The sequence below is a fragment of the Podarcis erhardii genome (assembly GCF_964252035.2).
Source record: "Podarcis erhardii genome assembly, chromosome: 5".
Lineage (NCBI taxonomy): Eukaryota > Metazoa > Chordata > Lepidosauria > Squamata > Lacertidae > Podarcis > Podarcis erhardii.
In genome coordinates this window covers 1899635-1924359 of record NC_138509.1, presented here as the reverse complement: position 1 = coordinate 1924359, position 24725 = coordinate 1899635, and the positions used below count along the sequence as shown (strand labels likewise).

The window sequence follows — 24725 nt, the reverse complement described above, 5'->3', positions numbered from 1 at the left end:
GGTTGGCTTGCTTGCCATGTTTCTTATTGTATTGAACTTCAAATTAAGTTCAGATGCTACATTTGAAGAGAAAACTCAATTCTGTGATCCAGAAGTTTGAAGGCACTTTCTTCCCTTACCATGCACAGAAGGTAACTTGCAAATTGAACTCTTTTGTATTTATCAGCCCTCAGGATTCCCTAGTCTTCCCAATCCTGGTGCATTTTCAATCTGAGGATTGGATCACAAGTACCCAGAGTTTCTGTCTGCACATAAATGCATTACTAGAGCATTTAAAATGCTACTTTCAATAATGTGCTAAGGGGAGGAGAAGATATTGCTGCTGCTTTCTTCCTACTCTCTCTGGAAATTAGCATGTGTACAGGACTGTAGAATAGATACTAGCTAGGTTTTAACCAAACTTTCATTTCCTCAGGTATTAGTAGTCTGTCCTTCCTCATTCCAAAGCCTTGGAGTGAATTATAATGTTATAAACAAGAACCTACACACCACACAAACCAAACAAAATCTCCAGTTCTCAAGGAAAAGAATGCCAGCCCCCCTCTTCTGGACCAAGCTCTGGTTTTGAGAAATCTCCAATAGAAGAGAGTACCACAACTGTAGGGCAGCCTCAGAGAACACCTCTCTCTGTGTTGTTGCTATTCCAACTTGGTTCTTGAATGGTAAAGTCAAGGAAGCAGTTTCTGCTGATCTGTTAACAATTGTGAGATAATAAAGCAAGCAGGTGGTCTCCATTAAGTGTTGGGCGTAAGGCCTAAAACTTTATGCAGCCCAGAGCTCCTTGGGGAGGAAGGGTGGGATATAAATTCAACAAATTCAGCAACAGCAGCAGCTGTGAGCTGGTAGAACAAACCCAGCACCTTGAAATGTGCCTTGAATTTTTTTTTGGTGGGGGGACCAGGTTCATAAGCTAATCTGCTTGAACGTTTGCCCTTAAATTCCAATTTTCTGTCCATTTGATTTATGGCTAGGTTTATCAAAACCCTTAATTTACATTGTTTAAATTTCATATTTCCTCATTTGAATGAAAAGTTTTTCACTTCTTAGGAAACAAAGAGGCCCAGTTTCTGTGAGTCTCCAGGTGAAATGAATTCCAGAGGTGAGAGACTTTCCCTAAGTATTTCCTGGACAGCTTTATAGATTGTGATGACTCATAGGAATGTGGAAGTGGATTTATATGCCAAACCCAGGCCATTTAGGTTTGTGTACATCGTGGCCACCATTTTGACCTCATACTGGAAAGCAACAGGGAGACAGTGGAGACCCTAAAGTCCTGTTTCAGGGCACTCTGTGCAACTGAACCCCATCAGAAAGTGGGCTGCAGCATTCAAAGAGCAGTCAATTTCCTGCTTATTAGTTGCCAGCTTTGGATGTTGTAATCTCAGTCCATTTTATACACCAGAGCATTGCAAAGCCATCCCAATGCACTTATTTGGAGTCAGCCTTTCAAAAACCAAGAATCCTTGTGTTGCTCTGTTTAATGAGGCATACGGTATACATGGTTTTGGTAGCATTCTAGCTGGCTCCCATTCTGCAGCCCTGTCTCATTAGGTGGGACAATCAGTTTAAAATTATGGCTTCCATTTGCTTCCATCCCAGACAACAGTTGACCTGCTGGTGGTTTTTTTTTCCCCATTTTGCAATTCACATGGCTAACCCCAGTACACAAAAGTTTTTAAAGTCCAGTGTATCTATTTTTAATGGAAACTTATGCACAAAGCTTAAATTGTTTCCATGCCCAGCATGCTCTTTTTAATTTTGTTCCATGTGTGAAAAGAAAGGAAGCCACAAGAAAGAACAGGGGAAAGTGATGGTTTCAGCTCCTGCGTGAAAAAACCCCCAGGCTTTGTCTACCTGACCAAATGATAATCTTGAATTTGAGAACTTGCATTATGAATTTGGGGATGAGCAGAAGCCTTTTAAATCACCAGTTTAAAAGTCTTGCCAAAAAGGTGTATACACACACACACACACACACACACAATCACAACCCCTATAGGAAAATTCACATTTACCCCACACTTTCTGTACTACTGCAGAGGAGCAGGGGAATATGCACATAACCCCACAAGAAAATTCACATTCTCTTTGTGCGGGGGTTGCAGCAATGTGTTGGGATTGACTCACCCACAAAAACCCTGCTTGTTCAAGTGGTTTACTCATGTGAGCAGTGCATCGCTTGCCTAGCTGGCTGCCCTTTTCTTTCCAGGAGCTGGGGAATGGCAAGTTCCTTGTAGAAACGTGCTGCTTCCTTGAGTAGTTCATTTCTAAGGCCAGTTTCTTTGTCCAGCATCTTTGGCCCATCAAATGGACGCTGCCGACTCTCACTTGCTCTTGACTTGAAAGTGTGAAGCAACCTCTACTCAACAGGTTTATGTTTAATGGAAGGCAACTCTTAGAATTTCTGTAATTGTGTGTCAGGTTCTATCTAGGGAGCTATTAAAAGGGGTGAAGGAATTGCAATCGCGTATCAGTGTCTAGCGTACTTTGGTTGACTTGCATGCAAGGGGCCTCTTCAAAATTCTGAGAAACACTTTTAAGGCCTGAGTGTCCTGCTCAGCATAACGTGGAGAGAGACTGAGATTGCCTGGCTGAACTCTCATTATGGTCACAAATTTCAGTAAGGGATGATTTCAGAGAGTTTGGAATATTTCTGCCAACTTTGAATGAGACTCTTATGCTTGAGATTGTTCACTGAATGACACAGTTTTAAATAACGGAAGCAGGAACTTGGCCTGCCATGAATTTGTTATGACTGACTAACAGCGGAAACGGTTTTCTTTCTTTCTTTCTTTCTTTCTTTCTTTCTTTCTTTCTTTCTTTCTCTTTCTTTCTTTCTTTCTTTCTTTCTTTCTTTCTTTCTTTCTTTCTCTCTCTCTCTCTCTCTCTCTCTCTCTCTCTTTCTTTCTTTCTCTTAATTACTTCACTTTTTAACAGAGATGGTAAAAGGCAATAAATCATAAATGTACAGTTTTCTTGAGGCGCCATGCAGTGCTTTTTTCCTAAAAAATGTTTAGGGGTACTCTCATTTTCCTACTCATGTTGAAATACTGCCCCTCAATGAGGCCAAACTTAGATTCACAAAATGTTAAGGGGTATGCGTACCCCTGCGTTCCCCGGGGGGGAAAACCTCTGGTGCCATGTATGTTGATACATTAACAATGTAAAAACAGACAGAAGAATTTGGTAGTTAATTCAGAAAGCAAATAAAAATCAATGAACATGCATAACCTTTCATACATGTGTTTAATGTGTGCAGGTACATTAACTATAGGTTTGCTTTGTTCTGTCATTACTCTGTCAATGCTGTGATCTCTCCAGGTATGGGGTGTTCAAATAAATTTTAAAAGTGCAGGACTGTAGTTGAAGTTCACCAAGGAGCTGCTCTGAAAAGAGCTGTCATACAAAACCACCAGTGCAAATTGCATGCGGATGGGTGGTATTGTGGTGTTGTAAGCCAGTCTGAAGGTGGTGGGCCCCAAGATTAGAAAAAGTACGAGATCATATTCCCAAAACACCACTGGTGGGATTGCGAAGCAGGATGGGCAGTTCAACAAGGAGAGGAACTGAACTTTATTGCCACAGTTCCATCAAGAGCTAAGAAAGCACAGCTCTCTACCCCAAGGAGTTTACAAAGGGGCAGTAATACAGGGGGAGGGGCAAAAAATCGGGAAGACAAGGAAGGAGCAGTGTGAGAGGTGCAAACAAAAGGACAGAGAGGTTTTTAAAAATGGTTAATGACTTGTCAGTAATCTTGGTGGTTGCTGTGGAAGAGGTGGGAAAGCTTTCTCAGCACAAGGACAACATTCCCCAAGGGCTTCCATGGGGGGCTCACATGTCAGTGGTGTGCAGGACCAGAGGCTTGTGGGAGTGTCTGGAGGTGGTTGGAGGATGGATGGCGGCTAACAGATTGAGGTTGAATCCTGACAAGACAGGAAGCGGGCAGGTGTGAGGGACTCCCTGGTCCTGAATGGGGTAATTGTGCACCTGAAGGACCAGGTGCGCAGCCTGGGAGTCATTCTGGACTCACAGCTGTCCATGGAAGCGCAGGTCCATTCTGTGTCCAGGGCAGCTGTTTATCAGCTCCACCTTGTACACAGGCTGAGACCCTCCCTGCCCGCAGACTGTCTCGCCAGAGTGGTGCTTGCTCTGGTTATCTCTCGCTTGGAGAGTGGCTGGGGGGACCCAGCCAGATGGGTGGGGTATAAATAAAGGTAAAGGTAAAGGTACCCCTGCCCGCACGGGCCAGTCTTGCCAGACTCTAGGGTTGTGCGCTCATCTCACTCTATAGGCCGGGAGCCAGCACTGTCCGCAGACACTTCCGGGTCACGTGGCCAGCGTGACAAGCTGCATCTGGCGAGCCAGCGCAGCACACGGAACGCCGTTTACCTTCCCGCTGGTAAGCGGTCCCTATTTACCTACTTTGTCAGAGCTGCCCGAGGTCCCAGCTCACAAAGGACCAACGCCAGTTCGTTGTTATATACAAAAGTCTTTATTGAAGTTCAGTTTCGATTTCAAAGCCGTGGCGCGCAGCTCTACGTCTCAAACTCTAGACCGCCGAAGCTCCGTCTGAATCTCCTCCCCCCAGACACCAGTTTAAGACTCTAGCCTTGCTCCACCTCTTCCTTTGCTCTTTCCTCCTCTGGGTCCGCCTGTCCACTGGGGTCCTGCCCTTTCTAGACTCTTCTGACACTGAATCCCCTGACTCCTCCCCCTGCCTCCGGCGGGCTTTAGGACCTGGGTCCCAATCCGGGTTTTCTGCCGTCCCGCGCGCCTGTACCTTTGAACTTGGCGCGCGCGCCCAGCCGGCAACCTTTCTCCTGACCGTTACACTGCTCCTGTCACTGCTTCCCCCTTCGGGGGGGCTAGCTGGACCTGACCTCCCCTCCGTTCCCTCACTCTCCAATGGAGGCGTGGTTAGCCCTGACTCATCTTCTCTCCCTGCAGGAGGAGACGCTGGCCCTGATGCATGGGACTCTTCCCCCCCACTACGCTCTGGTGGGGGAACTGGTCCTGATCTTCCGCTGCTGCTTTGGGAGTCCCCGCTGGCCCCTTGCTTCTGGTGCGTCCCCCCTGGGACCCCCCTTGCCCTGGCCATCGGCGCCCCCCTCTGGGAATCTTCTGAATCGCTGGAGAAACTCATGGAATCTCTCGGGCCACTGTCATACTCCCCTACGCTGCCCTCAGATTCTTCCCCTTCGCTCTCCGTTTCCTCTCTCCCCTGTGCCTCTGCTCCTGAGCCCCTGACATACTTGCACCCGGGGGTGCTTTCGAATAAATAAAGGTAAAGGTAAAGGTACCCCTGCCCGCACGGGCCAGTCTTGCCAGACTCTAGGGTTGTGCGCTCATCTCACTCTATAGGCCGGGAGCCAGCGCTGTCCGCAGACACTTCCGGGTCACGTGGCCAGCGTGACAAGCTGCATCTGGCGAGCCAGCGCAGCACACGGAACGCCGTTTACCTTCCCGCTGGTAAGCGGTCCCTATTTATCTACTTTGTCAGAGCTGCCCGAGGTCCCAGCTCACAAAGGACCAACGCCAGCAGGCGCTGGGACCGAACAATGGGAGCGCATCCCGCCGCGGGGATTCGAACCGCCGACCATGCAATCAGCAGGTCCTAGGCGCTGAGGTTTTACCCACAGCGCCACCCGCGTCCCCAGGGGGTATAAAAAATTATTATTATTATTATTATTATTATTATTATTATTATTATTATTATTAAAGCGAGCAGAATAATGGCAGCAACTATTGCCTCTGTACAGTTGGCTACATTCCAGTCACGCAAAAATCAGGAACTTTCTGCACTCCTCTCCCCATGCACACCCACCTGCCCACACCTTTTGTATATCCGTATTGTGAGGAGCGGGCTGTGGTTGAGATGGGCCGGTTACACAATCCAGGGAAAGTGCGGGTGGGAAATGGCTTCAGAGTGAACCAGAAAGTCCTTTCTCAATTGTCTGGAGAAAGGATTTATTTCTTGGTTAATTTTGAAGACATTTCCTAGTGTGTGTGTTATTAGCTGATTGTTGGTGCTTGCAAAGTGCAGTGCTTAGGACTTTGTAGGGACTGATCAGCAGTGCCCGCAACCCCTTTTTGGCCCCAAACAGCTTCGTGGGCCAAATGGGACCTGGCAGGACTCATTAGGGCTGCCGACTGGAGATTCCTTACTGCTGTGCCTGGCCTGGTACAGCTAACCCCCGTACTGTTGGGGGCTGGGAGAGATGGAGGGCAGAGGAAAAGTCTCAGGGGCCACATTTGGCTCCACACCCACAGTCCATGGAAAGAACATCTCGTTCCTCCAAGAGGTGACTAATTGAACACAACCGTCCTGTTGTTTTTGTAAACAGATGGATCTTTCGGTAGAAACCCTCTACAGCTTAATGCAGGAGCGCCAGAAAAGATATGCCAAATACGCTGAGCAGATCCAGAAGGTCAATGAGATGTCTGCCATCTTGCGTCGCATCCAGATGGGCGTCGACCTGACCATTCCCCTGATGGAGAGACTGAATGCCATGCTGCCTGAGAGCGAGAGGCTGGAACCGTTTACCATGAGCCCTGACAGGGAGCTCAAGCTGTAGTTTTCTGATACAGCCGTCAGTCATCTTTTTCCTGGACCCTACTTGATAAGGAACTTACTTGGAACACGCTTCACAAGCCAGAGTGAGTAGAGCAGAGGTATCAGTTCTGTGTTAGGTAGAAAGACTGTGTTTGGCTTTCAGGGAATGTTAAATACACACATCAACTTGGAATGAAATGCCATTTCTTACCTCTCCTGCTCCCAGCTGCTTGCCACCACTGCCTCCACCCACCAAAACATTGCTTTAACAAGGTTCAGATTTAAACCTTCACATCCTTCCTCTACGGTTGTGCACATTAGTGTGCTTACTGAGGAATCCTTCCAGCTGCAGAGGATTCTGGGGCATGCTCTAATGTAGTTTTTCAACTGTTTCTTGTAAGATTGGTGTTGGCAAACAAACTGCCCACAAGAGCTTCACCATCATTGCCAGCCTTCTGCATTATTTTGTTGGCACAATTGCTTATTAATTCTAAATAACTATATTGGTTGAAAATTAGTATGGTAAATAAATAATAAGCAATCTTACATGGAAAGCTGCCAAGGTGTTGCAAAAACCCCCAGATGCAACCAAAAGTGGGGAAAGGGTTCAGCTGTAGTTCTAGAAGATTCTAGTTCTAGAAGATTCTATTCTGATTGCTTTACTTTCAAAATATGGCCTGGTCTCTTAAAAATGGATGCAAGTTAGTGTTATTTCTGCATTACACTTTTTGTTGTACAACACAACTCTAGCTAAGAAATAGCATTTAGCAGACCAGCTGGCCTTTGAAATGCTAAAGCCATATTTGGAACAATATGCTCAGTGTTGCCAGATTCCAGCATTGGTAGTCAAAATGCATACACTGAAAGCTGATAACATGTTCTTTGGACGCATTATTCTAAAAGCTGTGCTCTAGGAAAATGTTATCACACCACTGTGTTTCTCATTTTGGGGGACCAGTTCTGCTTGCTTTATTAACCTACAGTTCTAGTCAGGAAAACCTTTGAGCTATTTTCACTGCAAGTCATGTCTACTCAAAAGTAAGCCTCATTTAGTTCAATGGCTCTTACTTTTCAGGTAAGTGGGTACAGGATTGAAGCCTTAAAGTATGGAGGGGAAAAATAAATGTCTTCATTACTCATTCTGCTCCAAGCATGTATTCACAAAGCCGTCCACCATGGTGGAACTTGGTAGGCAAATGCACTGAATTCCTGAAATACATTGAATTGTATTGGGTCTGTTGAGAGCCAAATTTGGCACAGTGTTCCATTTAATTATGTGTAATAGCAGTAGAAAATGTAACATGTACAAATATATTGTGCATTGGACTCCTGCATAAAAGTGCAAAGAGTTACGTAGTTAGCGAACCATCAAGGCAGGTGGGTATTTTGGTCCAAGCAGCCGATATGCCCCTCGTGAGCTAGCAAGAGAGATGCCATATGCAGATTTCCAGACTGGATTGGGAACCCGGAAAGCATATCTGCTTTGCAGTGTGTATTTGGCTATGATGCAACCTCATCACTCTTAAATGTTAAGCATATTTCTATCCAGTTGGAATGCAGGTAGAAATGCATCTCTCTAACCATTTTCTCAATCTGCATTTGCGCTTTTGAGTACAACTGTTATCTACTGTAATAATTTAATTCTTGTCTTGAGGAAAACCTGTAGGTGATCCTTACTGAGACTTGGCTTGCTAGGGTACCCAGATGTTAAAATGCTCTGCAGTGAAAACACATTGCTTGCCCACTTTTCCTAGATCAGTGGTTTTCAAAGTGGAATTTCCTTTTGGGGAAGTTGTCCCTCCAGGGGTCTGTGAAATGTGATCCTATGCTGTAATTTCTGCCCGCACAGTTCTGTCTAACACTTATGAAAACTGTGCTCTAGAACATGCCCCAGAAACTTCAGGGAATCCCCCCAGGCAGACGTGCAGTGTTCTTCAGGGTTTTTAAGTGCTTGCTGAAGGTGCACATTTGGACGTCTAATGTGTTCATATTTTTAGGCCTTGGAAATAGAGAAGGGGGAATCAGTGGTGGTGAAGCAGTTTCTGACAGCTTTGTGTCAGGTGCACTGTGTAGTTTCCTTTTATTGCAATGCAACTTGTACAAATTTGATAGGTCTTGCATTACATTGTGTGATGTAGATGCTACTCTAACACAATGTTATTTCAGCTGGGAATATTTATTACTGTTTGGTTTTATTATTAATTAAAGGACATGTGACATGCCAGCTTTCTTCTGGGTTGTGTTTCTGGTGTTTCTTTTTTAAGAAACAGCCCAGCTGTTCTATCAGCAGATGGAAAACCCTCCTTACTCCCACCATTTCCCAAAAACAGAGTCCCCTGAAGTCTTGCTGCTATAACTCCAGTTGTTCCCCACTCTTCACTTCCCCCTGACTTGACAATTGGGAGTAAGATGGTGTTTCTTAGTTGGCTGCATTTGGCTTTGTGTCTGCCAGTTGCTGACCTGTGCTTAAAAGAAATATTTTAAGTATTTGTATATTATAAAATTGGACTAAGTACAGACTGTGACTCAATAGTGATGTGTGCTAATACTACTGATCTCCCCAGAGTGATGTTAAAGGGAAGGCTACCTGCCTGGCGTTGGAGTGCCCACTGACACCAATGGCTGAGGGGAGGGAGGGGTTGCAATTCAGAAGCCATTTTGCCTTTAAAATTTGATCTTGACCATATTTTTGATTTGCTCTTTTGTTTAGATAAGGGAATCACATGGAATAGACAGATAGTATAGGACCAATTAAGACTTAATATTAACACTTCTTATACGTGGTCACAATAACTCTTGACATCCTAGCAAGGTAGGCAGTTAGCATCCCCATATTGCAGTTGAGGTGCTAAGGGTAAGATTGAGGCTTTGTCAGCCTCATGAGAGCCAGTGTGGTGTAGTGGTTAAGATCGGTGGACTCATAATCTGGGGAACCGGGTTCGCGTCTCCGCTCTTCCACATGCAGCTGCTGGGTGACCTTGAGCTAGTCACATTCCTCTGAAGTCTCTCAGCCCCACTCACCTCACAGGGTGTTTGTTGTGGGGGAGGAAGGGAAAGGAGAATGTTAGCCGCTTTGAGACTTCTGAAGGGGAGTGAAAGGCGGGATATCAAATCCAAACTCCTCCTCCTCCTCCTCCTTAATGGTTGAGGTAAGATTTGAACTGGGGGTGTCCTGGGTTAGTTTTCAACCATCAGCTTCCACTTAGAAGTAGTATGTATATGGTTTCTTCTGATATAATCCATGTAATTCTTTGATCCAGTGTTAGATCCATCCATGTGGAAGCACAAACTAAACCCTCCTAGTAATGTATATGATTGTGTCCTAATAAAGTTGAAATAAGATTACACTTGAAGTCTGATGTGCAACTGGGGTTGATACTACACACTTACTAGCAACTCAATCTAGTTGTGAAAGCTCTGATCAGTTTGATTTTGATTCCACCAGTTTCTCCAATATCCTCTTTTTTACAAGGACAGCAATGGATCACAGGCCCTTTGATCCTTGCTTCTTCAGCACAGACAGTTTGTACTTCGTTTTCAGCAAGGGGTACCAAAAGAATCCCTAGGTGTTTTTTGGCAAAATACATTTGGGGCAGCATCAGCAGTGAATGGCATTCCTAAAAGGCTGCACTATGCATGGAAACAGTGATTGGTGAAACGAAGTGTCCATGTTCCCCTCACAACTAGTGTCTTTTTGTATCTCATAACCACTGAGCATTAATGCTTTTTGTACTCTCCCTTCAATTTTTGAATGAGCCAGATGCCAGTGTAATCATACATTCTCATATGAAACGAGAGTACATGACACAGAGTTAGGTAGAGTTTCAACTCCTTGGACCTAGAGTTGAAAATAAACATTTGTAGAGGGGAGAATGAAGAGCACGATCTCTTCTCCGAAGTAGAAAGCCCTTCTCTTTAAGAGCAGCAGCTTGCACTGAAAACAGTGCTACCAAACTTTCTTGGAAAGCTGAAGGGCACCACCTAGTTGAATTTAGTTTTGAACAAAACAAAAACAAAGCTCCACCCCTTTGCCTCTTTTTGCTCCCCCTACAAAAAGCTCAGTTTTGCCATCAGTTGTTCCTGCCACAGGCAAAGATTTTATGCAGTTAGGGATAGGTCATTATTTGGCAACATTTAAAATCTATCCTAAAATCTTAACACACCTGTCTGCAATTGTATTTCTCTGCTGACCTGTTCAGTGCTTAAACCTAAACACCTGCTACTTGCATAATAGTTTTGATGAAGTTAGAAACTGAAGCATACTCAGCTGACTTCTTCATCTTCACCACCACCACCTTTCTAGAGAATGGTGATGTTTCTGGGTTGTATGACAGAAGTCAGATACCTGCTCTCCCTCCCTTGGCTATATAGTGGCAATTTTTTTGAGGGGGTGTTTAATTGGAGACTCTCTGTTCCAAAAATGGTGGCTACATCAGATATTAGATTCTGACCTGATGCCTTAATTTTTCAATACACACCAGCTTCTCCAATAGTGCACAAGCTGGAAATCAGATGCAGGCATGCTGGGCACCATAAACATTTAATGCCACCCTTGATGCCAGCCAAAGAATATTTGTATGGGGTAGAGAACTTGAAATCCACCTGTCCTTTGAAAGAGCATCACTTGTCAATTAAAAGCCATCTATTTTTCAAATAGCATTACTTACTGACAGACAGGGAGCTGGAAACACCTGCTGAAGTCTCTTATTTTAAGAATATGATTTAGCAATCTAACTGGGTATTCAAACTATCCAGACAAAATACATGCTAGTTTTCAGTCAAACTGCACTAGCATTGAGCAGTGTGAGTGTTGCATTCGTTTTCCTCTCTTGAAGCAAGCCAAGGCCTTCCAGGTCTAAGCTGCATTGCTGAAGAAATGGGTGGATAATACCACGTGTGAGGTTCAGTTTAAATACTACTTCAAATGAACCATAAGATTTGCTTAGTTTACAAAGGAATATTTTTTAAAACACAGTAAAGTTGGACCATTTTTTACATCTCACTGCCCCAGCTGTTAAGGGAAATAAAAACATTAGGAGTATCTACACCTTCTGCCTTAAGCAAGGGGAGCAGGGAAATAGCAATTGCCCATTGCATGTATTAGACTTGTCATTTAGTTTTTCACTTGTGCACACATACAAACACACACACACAAACCTATTCACTTCCTTCACATTGAAGCCACACAATTTGCATTCTTTTCAAATTTCAGATTTACAGGGAATTGTTTGACACAGAAGAAAGGGAGAAATGTAAATCTTAGAATAGAGCTTCAAGATACTTCAATAATCTCCATGCTGCCTGAGAAGCTAGATTGGCTGCCCACTTTCCCAAGTTCCTCTCGGGACCTGTTCTCGGACATGATACTTTCCCCAAATTCCATCTGGCAGCTCCTTCTCTTGAACTGCTTCTCAAAGGAGCTCTCCTCATGCCAGCTGCGCCGCGAGTCCCCCCTGTCTCCATGCTTCTCCCTCCTGCGAACGGCATAGGCTTGCTCACACCCCGTGGGCAGCTGGCTGCAGCTATAGGCAGAGTAGGCTGTGCTGCTCCCATATATAGCCGATGCAGAATAAAAGCGAGAGGTGTCTGTAGCAAAATACCAGCTGTTGGCCAAAGGTGTCGCGGAAGCCTGTGGGGCTAAGATGTCTGAGTGCCAGCCCTTCAGGCCCAGCCCAGCGGCAGACTTGGCCAAATGCTGCTGGCTGGTGGAAAGGCCAAAGAGGAAGTTAGTTTTATAGTTGTCTTCCATGCTGCCACTTCGATGCAGTGGGTACAAGAGTGACCTCTGGGTGGTGCTAGCGGTCCTCCCCAAGTGCTGCCATTTGCTGTGGCTGTCCAGCAGCCGGGTATTCTGGGACTTCTCTGGAAGCTTTGCTTCCTCTTTATCGGGGCTGCTTTCAGGAGTCTGTTCTGAGACCTCCTGAACAGGGGAGAACTGGCATAGTTTGGCTCCACCTTCCAAGGTGGCTGAATGCTTGTAATATTCCAGTGTGTCCTCCAAGGAGGGGTGGCCCTCTCCTGAAGCAGCAACACAGGTGCTGGTTGCCACACATGACACAGATTTTATATCCAAGGAAAACGACCGCTTTAGCCTGTTATTGTCTTCAACTTTGTCCGAGGATATGTTTAGTCCAATTATGCCTTGTACCAATGGGCTGTCCTCTGATGATAGCAAAGGGGAACCTGGGTGGTTTCCAGATTCCACTGGCTTTTGCTCCACAGTCTCCGAGGTAGATGTAGCACAGAGCGGGAAAGAGGAAAGGCTGCTGCTGCTGCTGCTCTGCCCGCTGTCCAGTCTCAGTCCATGATCACTGCTTTTTTCCAAATGCATAATCTTCAGTTTGCTAAGGGATCCAGATTGGCCACTTTGGTTCTTGATTTTCTTCTCAAAGTCTAGAAGCTGGCCAAGGAAGTTGAAGTTGGGCGAAATTGTTGGCCTCTTCTCTTTTACGAATCTAAACAGAAATGTGTGTTTAAAAAAAAAGAAAGAGTTCAGCCAATCCATTAGCCTATGACACCACAACTGAATTCTGCATGCAAGCCATGAGCTGAGGCTGACCAGAGCTCATGCGTTGCACACTAGGCTATACCAAGGTAAGGTGCACACATTAAGCAAATTCACCTCCTGCTATCCAAAATTCTCCTATTCCCTCAAGCAACCCTGTCCTCTTCCCTGACAGTCCCTATAGCTGTCCAGTAGAACCTCATGTAAAAAGGTATAGGTCCCCTGGATGGGTAAGTCCAGTCAAAGGCAACTATTATGGGGTTGTGGCGCTCATCTTGCTTTGAGGCCGAGGGAGCCAGCGTTTGTCCACAGACAGTTTTCTGGGTCATGTGGACAGCAGGACTAAACCGCTTCTGGCCCATGGAGGACCGTGATGAGTGTCAGAGCGCACGGAAACGCCGTTTATCTTCCCGCCACAGAGGTACCTATTCACCACTATAGCAATAATTCATTCTTGAAGAGGAGAGCTGCTACAGAAGTAGTCTCCTCCACATTTTCCTCAGGATGGTGGGTGTGTTTTTTAAAAAATGTTGATCATTTGAACAGGTATGTATACAGGTATGTGTGGTGATACTTCAGTCACCTTTGTCTTGTAGGTGCACAAACAGTGGTGTGTGCACAGCATAGTCCCTTGAAAAGAAAGGTGGGCTTGCATTGCAGTTATATAGAATAAGGTAAACGGGGTCTAAATGGCAAGACTGGGGAGATATCTCCCAGATGTTGGCAGAATTGTTGTAGAGTACTTACTGCACACTTACTGTTCCATTTACGTAGGAAGCCCAATCAAATAAACGTTACTGAAGCCATGCAGGGCCCATTGTGGGCCAAGCATCAACACACAGTCCTGGACTTCACTTTCAAAAAGCAGCTGAGTCCAGGAGCTACCAATTGCCGGTAAGTTTCACACAATGCCCAGGAAAAACACAATATCAGGGATATTTAACGGCTTCTGGGCATGCATGCCCCAATCACACTGAAACCATTGAAAGCAGCTGAGGCCATGAGAATATTTGAAGTCAGCCCTTTGTGTTGGTTTCCTCAAGAAAAGGACCCTTCTTCCTTACCTGTAGGCCTCATCTAATGACATATCCATTCTTTTCATTATATATGCAATAGCGATGGTGGCAGAGCGAGATATCCCAGCTAAACAGTGGACTAGGACACGATCGTTTGAGGCTTTTGCCTTTTCTGTGGGAAATGAAAGAAAGCAGAAACCACTCATTAGTGCTCTAAAAGATGCTGAAAATGAGAAAAATCTGTTTAATCTCCCAGGGATCCACAGGCAAAAATAAAAAACAATAAATTGCAGCATACAGCCATTTTCAACTAGTTTTTTTTTTTAAAGCATATCTCCCTGCTCTCATGGTGGCATCACAATAGCCATAACCATGTGCAGTTTTATCCTGAAATGCTAAGCGCAATCAACTATGACAAAACCTAAGAATGCATTGAATACTGGTAATAATCCTTGGAACTGTTTAAGTAAATCAAGCTATGGAGATAAACTGGATGAAGGTCTTGCGCCAAGCAGCAGCCTCTTTTCACCATCCATTAACATACATATAATCCTGCCTAAATGCCTGCAGGGCTGACTTGTCTCCACCCTCTCAGCCCCCAGACTCAGATTGCCAACATGGAAGGGCAACTAGCACAGATGGTCCCAAAAATGTGATTGTTACCTGAAAAAAATGAAGTACGCTGAGGGGAAATGAAGGCGGAACAGTTAATGTCCATAACCACCAGCCATTGTTCACATGCACCAAGACTCATTAAGAATATGCACATAATCCTTCCATGAAGAGGAAATTGTGCACATTTTCCAGTCAATATACATAATCACCAACAGGCCTTGGGAAATGTGTATATATTCAGGCAATACACACAGTCTCCAGTAAGTGCATAAAAAGTTAAAGGTAAAGGGACACCTGACCATTAGGTCCAGTCGTGGCCAACTCTGGGGTTGCGGCACTCATCTCGCTTTATTGGCCAAGATCATGTGGCCAGCATGACTAAGCCGCTTCTGGCGAACCAGAGCAGCGCACGGAAACGCCGTTTACCTTCCCGCCGGAGCGGTACCTATTTATCTACTTGCACTTTGACGTGCTTTCAAACTGCTAGGTTGGCAGGAACAGGGACCGAGCAACGGGAGCTCACCCCGTTGCGGGGATTAGAACCACCTACCTTCTGATCAGCAAGTCCTAGGCTCTGGTTTAACCCACAGCACCACCCGCGTAGTCTCTAGAAAAATGCCATTTCCCGATTCCTTTTTGAGAAGCATGCAATTTGTGCCCTCCCAGCTGATTCTGGCCGATTGCCTAATCTTACATGGCTCACTGATTAGCCAAGCAAGATGGGAAGATGGAGCAGACTCCAAATACAGAGAAGTATTTTGAGGCAGCAGGTCAGAATCAACAACCATGCATCCCAAGAGGCCCATCATGGTGCCATGATGGCTCTTGATAATCACTCACCACTTCAGGCTCTGTAGGTGATATTAATTCATACAAAGTGGATGCTTGGTAGCTTTGCAAGATATGAGGAAGGATCAAAACAGGGAGTGAGTGAGAGGACATGCCCCTTTTCTGCATTTCCAGGATATTGTGCAACAGGAGGAGTTGTGCCTCTCTCCTGTAAGTGAGGTAAGAGTTGTCCACTTCCACATTGCATGCTCACACATAGCCTAAGGAAAGAGGAAAGCAACTCACTTCCACTTTCTCCTATTTTCTTTACTTCTTGCATAGCTTCTGAGCAAAGTTTAAGGTTTTATTACTGATTTATCAATCCCTAAACAACCTGGGACCAGGTCACTTGAGAGAATGCCTTCTTACATATGGACCTGCCCATTCAATAAAACCTTTGCATGAGGCTCCCCTGGTTGAGCTACAGTATGTGGACCCTGAAGCATCCACAAGATGAACTTTGGTGCTGCCTACCTTGTGTCTTCCTATCGATAGGAAGTGAGCTCCAGCTAGTAGGTTTTCAACCTATACCCAAAACACCCTGATCATTGCCGCTGCCCACTGTGGATGTTGTGACACAGTACTGTTATTTCAATACTGTTATTTCAGTGCTGTTTTAAAGTTTTAATGTGAACCACCTTAAAATTCTCTAAATAGAAAGTGATATAGAAATTTTTAAAAAAACAAAAACAAACTGTGCTGGAAATGTGAAGAGATTGAAGGATCTTTCATACATAAGGGCAGTGTAAATATTCCCAAAAATATTGAGAGTTGGTCTACGATGAGCTCAATTTTTTAAAATTAAAAAATACATTTCCAAAGAAAACAGAAGCCTTTGTATTAGCGATAATTGGTGATGAGCTCCCCCAAAGACTATGTCACAGCAGCGGCCAGCATACTCTATGCTAAAAGTTGGAAGGAAGAAGAAATACCAACAAAAGAACAATGGCTGTATTAATTGACAGAATATGCCAAACTTGTGAGCATGACAGCCAAAATAAGGAATCAGGATGGAAAACAAATAAATGGCAAATGGGAAACTTTGGGGGAGCACTTAAACAAAATTGATACTAAAAACTACAAGTAGGGGTAATTCTCTGAACAACAGTTAAATACGAAGAAGGACTAGGAAACAAAAAGTAGGGTGGATTACCGGTAATATATGGATATTGTCAGGCAGCAGAGGAACCAACCCCAGGGCAGGTTGCCAGGAATAGATAAGACAAGGAAAAGTCTTTACCATCTGCTTTTATTCAATATTTCCAGAGAGAGGCTTATGAATGCAGCCTCTTGGAATAATGGCATCCGGAGTAAATCTCCACTCCCATTCTCTCCCACGTCCTCATTCGTCATCCCTTCTGAGCCGTTTGCTCTCCTACTTTTATGACTCGCCAGGTTCTGGGAGATGGAGGGTATGGAATGCTTTCTAGTGATAACATGTCAGCCAGCTGCTGCTCCGGCTCTGCTTCCTCCTCTCCCATTATTTCCCAACTTTCCCCCTCATCTTCCTCTGAGCTGTGACCTCCCTCAAACCCCTGTTGTAATTTTGAACTGTCTTCTTCTCTGGAAGGGTCAGGCTGGAGAGGCGGTCTCACCATTCCTGCTCTGCCTAGTTCCTAGAATCATAGAATCATAGAATCATAGAGTTGGAAGAGACCACAAGGGCCATCAAGTCCAACCCCCTGCCAAGCAGGAAACACCATCAGAGCACTCCTGACATATGGTTGTCAAGCCTCTGCTTAAAGACCTCCAAAGAAGGAGACTCCACCACACTCCTTGGCAGCAAATCCCACTGTCGAACAGCTCTTACTGTCAGGAAGTTCTTCCTAATGTTTAGGTGGAATCTTTTTTCTTGTAGTTTGGAACCATTGCTCCGTGTCCGCTTCTCTGGAGCAGCAGAAAACAACCTTTCTCCCTCCTCTATGTGACATCCTTTTATATATTTGAACATGGCTATCATATCACTCCTTAACCTCCTCTTCTCCAGGCTAAACATGCCCAGCTCCCTTAGCCGTTCCTCATAAGGCATCGTTTCCAGGCCTTTGAGCATTTTGGTTGCCCTCCTCTGGACACGTTCCAGTTTGTCAGTGTCCTTCTTGAACTGTGGTGCCCAGAACTGGACACAGTACTCCAGGTGAGGTCTGACCAGAGCAGAATACAGTGGCACTATTACTTCCCTTGATCTAGATGCTATACTCCTATTGATGCAGCCCAGAATTGCATTGGCTTTTTTAGCTGCCATGTCACACTGTTGGCTCATGTCAAGTTTGCGGTCAACCAAGACTCTTAGATCCTTTTCACATGTACTGCTCTCAAGCCAGGTGTTACCCATCTTGTATTTGTGCCTCTCATTTTTTTTGCCCAAGTGCAATACTTTACATTTCTCCCTGTTAAAATTCATCTTGTTTGTTTTGGCCCAGTTCTCTAATCTGTCCAGGTCGTTTTGAAATGTGATCCTGTCCTCTGGGGTGTTAGCCACCCCTCCCAGTTTGGTGTCATCTGCAAATTTGATCAGGATGCCCTTGAGTCCATCATCCAAGTCGTTGATAAAGATGTTGAATAAGACCGGGCCCAAGACAGAACCCTGTGGCACCCCACTAGTCACTCTTCTCCAGGATGAAGAGGAACCATTGATGAGCACCCTTTGGGTTCGGTCAGTCAGCCAGTTACAAATCCACTGAGTGGTAGCATAGTCAAGTCCGCATTTTACCAGCTTCTTTACAAGAATATCATGGGGCACCTTGTTAAATGCCTTGCTGAAATCAAGGTAGGCTACATCCACTGCGTTCCCTTCATCTACCGGGCTTGTAATTCTGTCAAAAAACGAGATCAGGTTAGTCTGACATGACTTATTTTTCAGAAATCCATGCTGACTATTGGTGATCACAGAATTCCTTTCTAGGTGCTCACAGACTGTTTGCTTAATGATCTGCTCCAGAATCTTCCCTGGTATTGATGTCAGACTGACTGGGCGGTAATTATTTGGGTCCTCTCTTTTCCCCTTTTTGAAAATAGGGACAACATTTGCCCTCCTCCAGTCTGCCGGGACTTCGCCGGTTCTCCAGGAATTCTCAAAGATGACTGCCAGTCGTTCTGAGATCACATCTGCCAGTTCTTTTAATACTCTTGGATGCAGTTCATCTGGCCCTGGAGACTTGAATACATCTAAACTAGCCAAGTATTCTTGTACTATCTCCTTAGTTATTCTGGGCTGAGTTTCCTCTGCTGAATCATTTGCTCCAAATTCTTCAGGTCGGGCATTGTTTTCTTTATCGGAGAAGACTGAGGCAAAGAAGGCATTGAGGAGTTCAGTCCTTTCTGTGTCCCCTGTTTGCATTTCACCATCTTCTTCTCTGAGTGACCCCACTGTTTCTTTGTTCTTCCTTTTGCTACGAACATACCCATAAAGCCTTTTTTGTTGCTTTTAACCTCTCTAGCAAGCCTGAGTTCATTCTGTGCTTTAGCTTTTCTGACTTTGTGTCTACACGTGCTGGCTATTTGTTTGAATTCCTCTTTGGTGGTTTCCCCCCTTTTCCATTTTTTGTACACATCCTTTTTTAATGTTAACTCAGTTAAAAGTTCTTTAGATAGCCACCCTGGCTTCTTTAGGCACCTTCCATGTTTCCGTCTCATTGGTATTGCCTGAAGTTGTGCTTTTACTATCTCCCTCTTAACAAACTCCCAGCCATCATGAACTCCCTTTCCTTTTAGTATTACTGTCCATGGGATCTCACCCAGCACTTCCCTAAGTTTTATGAAGTCGGCTTTCTTAAAGTCAAGAAATTGAGTCCTAGTATGCTTGGCTGCTCCTTTCCGCTGTATAGTAAACTTCAGAAGAGCATGATCACTCACGCCTAATGATCCTTCCACTTCTACCCCACTAACCAGGTCATCAACATTGGTTAGGACCAGATCTAAAATGGCTGTTCCTCTTGTTGCTTCTCCTACTTTCTGGACAACGAAGTTGTCTGCAAGGCCAGTGAGGAATCTGTTTGACCTTATGCTCTTGGCTGAGTTTGACATCCAGCAAATATCCGGGTAATTGAAGTCCCCCATTACTACTATCTCCCTTCCTTTTGCATGCTTGGCCATCTGTTCCAGGAAGGCATCATCTATGTCCTCCGTTTGGCTTGGGGATCTATAGTAAACTCCCACAATTAGTTCCCTGTTATTCTTCTCTCCCTTAATTTTGACCCAAATGCTCTCACTTTTGCTTTGAGGTTCTGACAGATATACAGTGATACTAGATCTATTACAAATGGTTCTGACAGATATACAGTGATACTAGATCTATTACAAATGCCATGGAAGGCTAGGCTGGGAAGTCTATATGGAAAGAATATTTGACGGTAATGTATGATATGCAAATAGAAAAGTGGGAATGATATAAAAAATAATAAAAATAAAAAGGAACATGTAAACTGCTCTAGGCCAACTAGATTTCACCCTGGGGTCCAACTTCAATGGCTACCACCAACCCTCCCTACTTATTTACATCCAGGACTCTCAAGATGATACTACATACAGGTTCATATTGCCACTGGCTTCTTCACACCTGCATATGAATAATCAAATTTTAATTTTCAGTGGTAAGTGGACAGTTGGACAGGAAGTCATAGCCATTGGTGCTGTAGCAGCTTCCTGTGCCTCTGGGGCCCATCCTTCTGCAGGCCCACCTGAAAGCGAACTTCTTGGGCTTCATGCTGAAAGCATCCCACCCCATCAGACGTGTCAGCCATACTGTGAGAAGAGAGAAGTCATGCAAGCAGCGCAGAGTCAAGCAAACATGTTTCTGCTTGAAAAACATTTAGTGGAAGTAAATCATTTGGCATAGGTTTTCTTTTTCTTTTTTAAAAGAGACACCATCTTTTTACCTATAAAATCCACAGACTTGTCCAACCACGGAAAGATTTTCTCACAGAAGCTGTCATTCACAGGCACTCTTAAGAAGTGGGATTCTGGGATAAAGTCAGGCTTGGGGCAAGTATTACTGGCGTTCAGTACGTAGCCAATGTCGTTCTGCTGCATCAGCTCCTATTAAAGAAAGGAAGCCAATGCCAGCTGTTACAAGTGTCACCACGTACAGATCAATATAAGAAAGAGAATGTTAATTGAAAATATATTTGAGGGGAAAATCAGAGTTGGTTAAGTGTGATAATATCAGCAATTAAGGGAAATTAATTCAGCTTGACAGCAAACGAAGTCAAGGTAACTGATTGGTGAGCATCGCATGAAAATGCATCGCCAGGGGGAGATTGTCCTTTGAGTCACTTATCAGTGCCATATTATTTCCGGGCACCCACCTTGTTGAGGACATCCCGCTGGCACCCAAGGTAAAGGTGAGGAAGAATCCGTGTTGGCCCAGTGTTGGAAACTGGTAAGCAGGGTTGAGAAATGCAAGAAGGCACCAGAATAGATTTTCCTTCACAAAGGCCAGGGAAACAACTGGAAAATTCAGCAAATCCACCTGAAGGAAACAACAGCCCCAGTTTCAGTTTTAAGTGTAGGATGGTAGTGTGATGCATAATGAAGCCTATTTTTTCTGTTATTTAAATCACCAGATTTAAATCACCAGAGAAGACATCAAGGTGAGTCAAACATGTACATTAAGTCACATGGTGGCTGAAACATCATTCATGCATATGTGAATGGGCCATTACAGAACTTACCTATTTCATACAACACGCTTGTCAATTGAATCAGTACACACATTCAGCACCAATCGTCAAGGATGTAAAATAAGGGCAGTAGATATATCAGCCGATGTACCTGGCTTCCCCCTCCAACTAAACTTTGCTATACAGTTTGGAACCGTGGTTAGAAGAGTGTTTGCAAACTAGAAGTTGTAGCCAATGCTAGTCCTACTCAGAGCAGACTCATTGATATTAATGGACATGGCTAACTTAGGTTCATTCATTTTCATGTTTCTACTCTGAGTATAACTTAGTTGGATACAACCTTATCGTTTGGGCTAACTATGGTTGGCTGAAGACCCAACTACAGCTATCAAGAATATGACGACTGTCTTCTTATGTAACGTTTCTAATCATATTATGTCTTCCTTGCATCTGCACACATTGAAAACAAGCAATTCTGTAACAGAGAGAGAGAGCACGCAAGATTGCAAAGACACAGCCTCATTTATTAACCTTTCCCCCTTCTGCCTATCTTGAAGTGGTATTTATGGATTTAGCTAATTAAAGACAATAAAAAGTTACTATTTTTGTGTGGATTACAAGTTTCTTTATTATTGTATATTTTATTTCTACTCCATAGACAAAAAAAATCATAAACACCATTCCAAAACAGTGAATGAACTGATACAGGATATTTCTACTGCATGTTTCACCATTCACATAAATTGCAATATTATACAATAGATAAATATGATCATTTCTCAAATTTATTAGTCTTACAGTCCTTAATTATTTAGGATTACTTAGGAAATTTCCCCTAGCAAGGTATATGGATCTGCTGAGTTGTATTTTATTATTCCAGTACTGAACAAAAAAGGCTGTACTTCTCTATAAAGGTGACTATATATATATATATATATATAACAAAATGGTATATACTGCTTGCCCCCCCCAAAAAAAACCTACAGAGTCTGCAAACTGCTTAGAGGATTTTAGTTTTGCTACAGGTCCCCAGCCAACAATGAGTTAGGGCTCATCCTAAACTACCTTTCTGGGCACAGATCTGGGATTTCTGGGTCTGGGTCTGAGCCTTTTTGTTTTTTGCTCTGGCGCTTTCCCTGTGAAAACCTGTGTTGTACTGCTGAATCGGAGCAAACGGGAAACCTAATTACCATTTGTTCTGATTTAGTAGTTAAGATCATTTTTCCTGGGGAAAGAGGTGGGACAAAAAGAAGAAGAACGCTAGGTAGGGCGTAGACTTGGAAAACCTGGACCCGTGCCTAAAAACATGGTGCAGAAGAAAGCCTGGATGAGCTCTTAGCCTGCAGGTCATTTATGATGGAAAGGCCAGCCGGTGGCGGAGCTTCATGCTCGGGGGGGGGGGCGGCTGGCATGCGTCCCGGGGGGCGTGGCGTCTGTCCTGGGAGCGTGGCACGCCGCCTGTGGGGGTGTGGTGCCCAGCGGGGGGGTGGGGAGCCGTGATGGCACCCCACCGGGATCGTGCTGCCGGGGGCAGTGCACTCCCCCCTCCCCCTCTTCCTCTGCCAGTGGGGGCAGCCATAGGAGCTGTGCAGCCAGCTAGCCAGCTCTGTTGCTGCACTTCTTCACACCACACTGGCAGGACCAAATATTTAACTCACAGAGGTGGGCCCAGATTTTGCACTGGCTCCCCCAGCTGCTTACTCCAGTGTAGGCAAAGGACAATGCAGAAACAAACAGTGGATCAGCATTGCCATTGTAGTGCCCTCAAAATGTTACTGGACTCCCCATCATCCACAGCCAGCATGACAAATGGTCAAGGAAGATGGAAGCTGTAGACCAACAACATCTGGAGGGTATTACGTTGGCTGTCCTTGCAGCAGGGAAAGGACAGGGTGAAAGGCCAATTTTGTTTTAGATATATTGTTTTCCAGCTTGGAAACACCCCCCCACACACAAATTAATAAGGTTATTATGCTATGCTGTCTACTTGGAACTCCACCCTTTTGCAAATTAACAGATGCGATTGTATGGCTAAATTTGGGATTATTTAACGGAGTGAGAATATCCTTGGTTCCCTTTGTTAGCTTGTAGAACAGAGAGGATACATCAATGGAAAGTCAGGGTGTCAGTTAAAAGACAATCCAGCTGTTTTATTTAGTTGGTGGTTTCTGGATATTTCCCCACATTAATGCAGTGTGCAACTTTTCCAGTGCTGGCTTCTTCAGTTTATTACTTGTGGCTGCAATTCTCAGATGGGAGTTTCTATGAAACCAACTTAAGGCGCCAAAAGCTGTTTGTGGTTGAGAAAACCCAAATTGCTTTTGTTTTCCAGTAACCAAATACCTCCCGGATCTTTGCTTGCAAAAAGCAGGCTCTCTCCCACTTCCATTTGCAGAAGCTTGCCAAGATCAAGTATCATACTTAATTATCAGGATGCAACAAGTAGGCATGAAAATATGGTAGTTTGAAAGCCTCTCTGTGATCAAAGCACAATGGAGTTTCCTCAAACTCTGCATACATGTTTGTTATTGTTATAATTCCAAAGGTATGATCACTTTTCTTAGGGAATTCTCTGCACTGAAGAAGTGGCAATTACCTGCCACAGATACACATGCAGACTCTTCTGCAAGGAGAAAGAGGAGAACTAAGAATTAAACACATTGCAGATGTTTCATATTTCCCTGCTTTTGTTCTTTTTCTTTGGTAGCACTAAATCGACTTAAAGAAAGTCATATATGTTTTATGCTAATCCGTAATAGTGCAGCTAGAATATCTTGATTTTTCTAATAAAAAAATGTATTAAAATGGACCTCAGTTTTCTGTAGGTTCCATCCTAATATACTTTGGCTGGAATGGGGAACCTTACTGAAGCTCTTGGCACCCCTAGCATTTAAGTTTCTTTTAATTTGACTTCATAGAGACCAAATTGTCTTTATCACACTAACAGCTTGTTATGTGAAAGTTACCATCAGCTGTAACAGTAACGTAACATTATGATTAGGCCTGATGGTTACAATACCACATGTAGCTCCACCTACGCAATTAGAGATTGTGGTGGAAGCAATGCTGAGAAACTTAAGTTATGAGACTTGAGCTAAACCTTTGGTGAAGGTTTCTTTCTATCCAAAAGCACCAGGTGGGTTCATGTTTTTAGCTGTTTTTATGGGATTTTGCCACTTTATAAACTTTCAATGTTTATGATAAAAGCATGCACATCATAACAGAATAAAGTCCACAGCAGAACAAATGAAGTTACAAAGCACCCAGTTCTTATAAGCACGAACAACTCTTCAAGCAGCAGTCAATAAAAGCATAGTAAACTGGATTAAAATAAAAGCATGTTTACCCAGGTGCCTAAAAGTGGCCCTCAAAGACACAGATCTAAGGGAGGGCATTCTGATGAAACTCTGCTCAGAAGCAAGTAAGGGGTCTTGCACCTGCCCAACTATACTCCTTACATCAAACACCAGAGACTCTATAAGCAACACTCGTTAGCAAATACAGTAAATAAAAACAATACTGAAACGTAACATGAATCAAATTTTATTTCTCCAGTCAGATAGAAACCATGGCAATGTTAAGATATTATT

General features: G+C 44.2%; 2 protein-coding genes across 4 annotated transcripts in view; one reads left to right on the top strand and one right to left on the bottom strand.

The window, feature by feature from the left end:
* The window catches only part of BORCS5 (BLOC-1 related complex subunit 5), a 43927-nt gene extending 36924 nt beyond the window's left edge, over positions 1–7003 (top strand). For 2 of the 3 annotated variants that reach the window (XM_081861429.1, XM_081861428.1), the window contains one exon: positions 6345–7003. In XM_081861429.1, the coding sequence (XP_081717555.1) occupies positions 6345–6575 (231 nt within the window). In that variant the 3' untranslated portion in view covers positions 6576–7003. Of the gene's footprint in view, positions 1–1047; positions 1100–6344 lie in introns of all 3 variants that reach the window. The other variant, XM_081861430.1, reaches the window with a different exon arrangement.
* Positions 7004–24725, bottom strand: part of DUSP16 (dual specificity phosphatase 16) — a 30337-nt gene continuing 12615 nt past the window's right edge. The window contains exons 3-6 of the mRNA XM_081861366.1: positions 20821–20984; positions 20392–20551; positions 14123–14246; positions 7004–13008 (exon numbers count right to left, since the gene is read on the bottom strand). Of these exons, the coding sequence (XP_081717492.1) occupies positions 11826–13008; positions 14123–14246; positions 20392–20551; positions 20821–20984 (1631 nt within the window). The 3' untranslated portion in view covers positions 7004–11825. The remainder of the gene's footprint in view (positions 13009–14122; positions 14247–20391; positions 20552–20820; positions 20985–24725) is intronic.